General features: G+C 36.3%; 1 protein-coding gene across 1 annotated transcript; it reads left to right on the forward strand.

Moving 5' to 3' along the window:
* Positions 1–2528: 2528 nt before the first annotated feature.
* Positions 2529–2807, forward strand: LOC106734867 (protein CEBPZOS-like). The gene has a single exon (XM_014587852.1). It carries the CDS (start codon positions 2529–2531, stop codon positions 2805–2807), a length of 279 nt encoding a protein of 92 aa, XP_014443338.1.
* Positions 2808–6120: the final 3313 nt, after the last annotated feature.

Consider the following 6120-nt stretch of genomic DNA (forward strand, 5'->3'; position numbering starts at 1 on the left):
AAAAGGAAGAGAAAGAGGAGAGGAGAGAGAATGAGGTGTTGGTTAACAGATACAAAAAAACAGGAGGGTTACAGTCTAATTTTTATGTCTAATTACAGTTCCAATGTGACTCTGTTGATAAGTATATATTACATACTTCAAAATAGCTAGAAGAGAAGATTTTTAATGCTCATTTCACAAAGAAATGATAAATATTTGAGGCAATAGATATACTAATTACCCTGATTTGTTCATTATATGTTCACGCACACACACATATATTGAAATCTCACATTGCAAATCATAAACATGTACAATTATTATGTGTCAGTCAAAATTTAAAATATTTGTTTTGTCTTATTTACTTTTATCAGTAGTTTCAAATTTTTATTATAAAGGTCTTTCGCTTCCTTGGTTAAATATATCTAGATATTTTGGTTTCTTTGTAGCTATTATAAATAGAATTATTTTCTGAATTTTTTTTTCAGCTTTATTATTGGTGAATAAAAACACTACTAACTTTTGGTATGCTGGTTTGTAGCTTGCAACTTTACTGAATTCATTTAGCAGTTCTAAGAGGTTTCTTTGTGAAATGTTTAAGATTTTCTATATATAAGATCTGCAAATGGACAATTTGACTTCTTTCTAATTTGGTTACCCTTTCTTTCTCTAACCTATTTGTTCTTAGTAGGACTTCTGGTACTACGTTAAGTAAGAGTCAAGAAAGTGAACATTCTAATGTTGTTCTAATTCTTAGAGGAAAAAAAAAATCTTTCAGTATGATGTTTACTACAGGTTTGTCATACATGACCTTTATTGTGTTGACATAAGTTCCTTCTATACCTAATTTGTTGAGCATTTTCATTATAAAGGAATGTTGAATTTCAAGTAGTTTTTCCCCATCTATTGAGATTGTAATTCCTTGTTCAAGGATTGGAAGAATTGTTATTGTTAAAATGTTTATACTACCAAAAAGGATCTACAGATAAAAATGACTATCAAGAGGACATTCTTTACAGAAAAAGAAAATATAATCATAAAATTTCTATGGAACTACAAAAGATCCTCAAATATCCAAAGAAATCGTAAGCAAAAAGAATGGAGCTGAAAATATCATACTACCAGATTTCAAAATATACTATAAACTTAATAACAGTTAGTTAAAAACAGTATGGTACTGGCAAAACAAACAAAAAAAAACAGATATGTAAACCAAAGAAACAGAACAGAAAACCAATAAATAAATACAGCGGATTTTTGAGAAAGGTGTCAAGGATACCCACTGGGAAAAAGAGAGTCTTTTTAATAAATGGTGCTGGGAAAACTGGACATCCATATGCAAAAGAATGAAGCTAGACCTGTATCTTTCACAAGAAAAAAAAATTAACTCCAATTTGATTAAAGACTTAAATGTGGGGGAACCAGCAGTTAGCGTAATGGCTACGTTGCTGGACTCCCACGTAGTCGACCGCGGTTCGTGTCCCGGACCCGGTGGCTTAAAACTCACGCCAGGCACGTGTGCGTGCGTGCCCAAGATCCCAAGAGGAGAATGGAGAAGAAGAGATTGTGGCGTGGCCATCCCCCCGGGGGGTGATTTCTCGTTTTCTAACTCTCTGTCTCTCTCTGTCCATCTGGCGAGCACATGCGCCCTATAGCAAAAACCTCTAAAAAAAAAAAAAAAGGCTTATGAAGCTGCTAGAAGAAAACTCTAGGACATTGGGATGAGAATACACTTCATGAATAAAATTGCAATGTAGTATTATCTGTTGAAGATATTTTATAGTTTTATCAAATGGACTAAGGAGAAATGTTCACATACTGAAATATTCATTTTGTAAGCTAAATAATGTGATTGAATGTATAAAAGAAAATGAAATAAATAAAAAAAGAAATTGCAAAAGTACAGGCAACAAAAGCAAAAATAGACAAATGGAGCTAGATCAAATTTAAAATCTTCTGCACAGCGGGACTAGAAGTTAGCATAATGGCTATGTCACTGAACTCCCATGTAGTCGATCGTAGTTTGAGTCCCGGACCTTGTGGCTTAAACTCACACCGGGCGCATGTGCGTGTGTGTCCAAGATTCTGAGAGGAGAATGGAGGAGATGGGATTGTGGTGTGGCCATCTCCCCTGGGGGATGATTTCTAGCTTTCTCTCTGTCTCTCTCTGTCTTTCTGGTGAGCGTATGTGCCCTATAGCAAAAACCTCTCCCCAAAAAAAAAAGTCTTCTGCACAGCAAAGGAAGCAACCAACAGAGTAAAGAGACAACCCATAGGATATGGGGAAAAGTTTACATACTATGCATCTGGTGAGGGATTAACAGCCAGAGCATACAAAGAACTCAACTCAGCATCAAGAAAACAGATAAGTAGATTTAAATATGGGCAAAGGATTTGAATAAACAATTCTCAAAAGAAGAAATACAAACAGACAATAAGCATATGAAAAATAACTCAAGATCACTAATAATTAGGGAAATGCAAATCGAAACCACAATGAGATATCATATCATCCCAATTAGAATGGCTATTATCAAAGAGATAAAAAAATGTCAAATGCTGGCAGCCCGGAAAGCTCATGCTTTAGGACAGCCCACACTATGGAACCACTGGCAAGGAAGATCTTTAAAGAACTTTTAATAGCCGAACTTCTGGGCATTTTTGGAGCATATTTTTTGTTTAAGAAAATGAACACAACACAAGATTTTGGGCAAACGAACAAGAAATTCCCTTTTATCTTAAAAGTTTATTACAAATCCATCAAACAATTTACAATGTATAGAATCATAGAACAAGATCAAGAAAAATGGTTGAACAGCAAACATTAAGATCAGTCATTATGCTCAGCCTTCCATCTAAGCTGTTTAAGATCTTTGGAAGGAGGAGAAAGACGACTATAGTTCAAGTCCAAGACCCAGCAGCTTAAAACTCATGGTGTGTGCCTGTGCATTTGTGCCCAAGATCCTGAGAGGAGAATGAAGGAGAAGGGATTGTGGCATGACTATCCCCTCAGGGAGCGATTTCTTGTGTTTCATCTGTCTTTCCAGCAAGTACATGCATCCTATAGCAAAAATATTTCTTAAAAAAAAAAAATACTTACATACACACACACACACACATACACACACACACACACATATAGAGAGAGATAGATAGATATCCAAAGGAAAGGAAATCAATAAGCCATAAAGATACCTGCACCCAATTTTTATTGCAACACTCCTCACAATAGTCAAGATATGGAATTGCCATAGGTGTCCTTCAACAGAGGAGGGGATAAAGAATTTGTGAGATACACACACACACACACACACACACACATACATACATACAATGGAAAACTAGCCATTCGAAGGACATTTGTGGTTAAATGGGTGAGCCTGGAGGACATCATGTTAAGTGAAGTAAGCTAGACATAGAAGGATAAATACTATATATTCTGCTTATCTACAAATTGAAAAAGAAATGACATCATAGAAATAGAGAGATGAAGAAGGTCTGCTAGAAGTTGGAAAGGACTGGGGAGGGAGGTGTAAGGATATTGATTTAGTAAACAAAATTATAGACAGATAAAAAGAACAATTTCTAGTGTGATTTTTAAAAAAAATCAATAGGGAGAATACAACAATCAGATTCAAACTGTGATCAGAAATTTGGGACTAAAGTGCCTTAACCACCATACCACCCACTGGCCCCTCAGAGATATTTCCTTCAAAATTTAAAGCCTTCTTGGCCTTGTCTTAGATTCTTGTAGGAGAGTGACCACTCAAGCTATCTTCTCTCTGGGTCCTAGGTCCTTCTCTGGGCCAAGGAAAGATAACCCTTACAAGAAGTTCCTAAGACTTAATGCTACAACTTTTAAACAAGAAAAATCTCCTCCTCCAGCCTCTGGAAGAGGCTTGCCTCTTGCCTCTTCAAGTGAGTGACTTACATCTCAAATGCCAGAAAAGCATTAACACTCCACCCCTCATTTCTATCTTCTGAAAGTTTACAGGAACAAAGACCACCTTAAGTCAAGCTATCCCATTCCCATGAGTGTTGGATATCCACACATCTTCTGATGTGAGGTGGCTCTTATAAGAAGGGACTTCAAAAAGTTTGTGGAAAATGAAATCAAAGTACAAATTTATTTTGGAGACAAAAAATTGAAATTCATGTATTATTTTTTCATAATACATATTATCTTGAACTTTTTGAGGACTGTCCATACTCCCAAAGAAAGAGAACTTGGCACCTATTAAAACAAGACCTTAAATAAGCCAGAGTGACTCTAGGGAAATCAATGGGGAAGAAAGAGAAAGAGGAATGAACGCTGTTAAGAAAATATTTATATATAGACTTCAGAAGGCTATTTTATCTGAGTTGGAGACAGACTCCTGGGTACCTCAATACCTAATATTTCATATAGGGTCCCCTACAGCTTAAGTGGGACAGACTAATTAAAGCTCTGAAAGAAACAATCAAACTATACCAAGATTAAACAATACCTACAAGGAGAAATGTGGGAGGAATTCATCTCTCTAATGAGAAAAAGGAATAAATCCTTGGCAAGACAATGCTTTTAGTGAAGAAAGAAAATTATGCAAGAAATCCTAAAGAAATTAAAGACTTAAAACTGAAAATAAAAGACCCAAGTTCTAAAGTTGCTAGTTCTAGCATTGAAGCTACTACTTATTAAAGTTCTCTGTAATAAGCAGAGGCAATGTAAATTCAGTTCTCCTCCAGGAAGATATCAGATGCCTTCAAAGCAGAGTCCTCTCCAGAGAAAGAGATTTTGAACAATTAGAGGTCCAAAGCCTCTAATCCCAGCTTCTTAGTACCAGATTCACTTTCAGATTCTATTTGTAGGAGATTTTATAAAAGATTATGTTGGTTCATAATCAACAACATTGTATAACATCCTTAGTGGGAACCAGGACAACGTCCCATTGATCTTTCTTAAGCAAAATATACAAAGATCTACACTAGTTGGATTAAAAAGTAAAGGATATGTATAAATAGACTCACATCATTTCAAGTTTGGCTTCCAGATGACTTACAGAAAACAGAATTCCATTTTAGGAGGTTTTAGGATTTGAGAAATGTACCTGAGAGATTGTGAACCTATACCTTTTCTTATTCTTCATATCTTCCCCAGAAGAAATTGAGAACCACATCTTATTTATCTTCCCCAGTGCCTGGCCTATAACTAGGGCCCATTAAATGTGCTGAATTTAGTTGATTAAGTATCAGGCTGCAAGGCTCTTTCCCAAAGTGGCACTGCTCCCAAAGAAAGACACCCAGGAAAGGCCAATCTGCAAGAACAGGGGTACTCTGCTCAAATGTTTTCTAAGCCTCTTTGAATTCAAAGAGTTAAAAGCAAAGCAAATTTGATGTCTAATTTTAACTCATTTTTGCCCAATTCCAAGCACTTTCATCCGTTTAAGCTACTAGAAGATTATGAAGGCCAAGAATTAGACTTGTTTGGAGATTTAGCAGCGATGTTCTGGAAAACCTTGCTAAATGACAAGGATGTACCATCTGGAGAAACCAGTTCCCATAATTATTGATTTTTATCTTGAATGTTCTGCTCTTAAGGCAAAGGCAACACTAAAAGCATAATAGGAATAGCATTTTTTGTCACATGGCCACAGCAGATGCAAGTCAGTCCTAGACCTTTCCCAAAGTGGCACTGCTCCCAAAGAAAGACACCCAGGAAAGGCCAATCTGCAAGAACAGGGGTACTCTGCTCAAATGTTTTCTAAGCCTCTTTGAATTCAAAGAGTTAAAAGCAAAGCAAATTTGATGTCTAATTTTAACTCATTTTTGCCCAATTCCAAGCACTTTCATCCGTTTAAGCTACTAGAAGATTATGAAGGCCAAGAATTAGACTTGTTTGGAGATTTAGCAGCGATGTTCTGGAAAACCTTGCTAAAATGACAAGGATGTACCATCTGGAGAAACCAGTTCCCATAATTATTGATTTTTATCTTGAATGTTCTGCTCTTAAGGCAAAGGCAACACTAAAAGCATAATAGGAATAGCATTTTTTGTCACATGGCCACAGCAGATGCAAGTCAGTCCTAGACAGTGCCCCAGCAAGCAGCCGTGGGTACATTTCCCACACTCCACTCCAAGCAGAAGTCTTCATTACATACCTGC

Source organism: Tupaia chinensis, unplaced genomic scaffold (assembly GCF_000334495.1).
Source record: "Tupaia chinensis unplaced genomic scaffold, TupChi_1.0 Scaffold000037_17, whole genome shotgun sequence".
NCBI classification, from domain to species: Eukaryota; Metazoa; Chordata; class Mammalia; order Scandentia; family Tupaiidae; genus Tupaia; species Tupaia belangeri.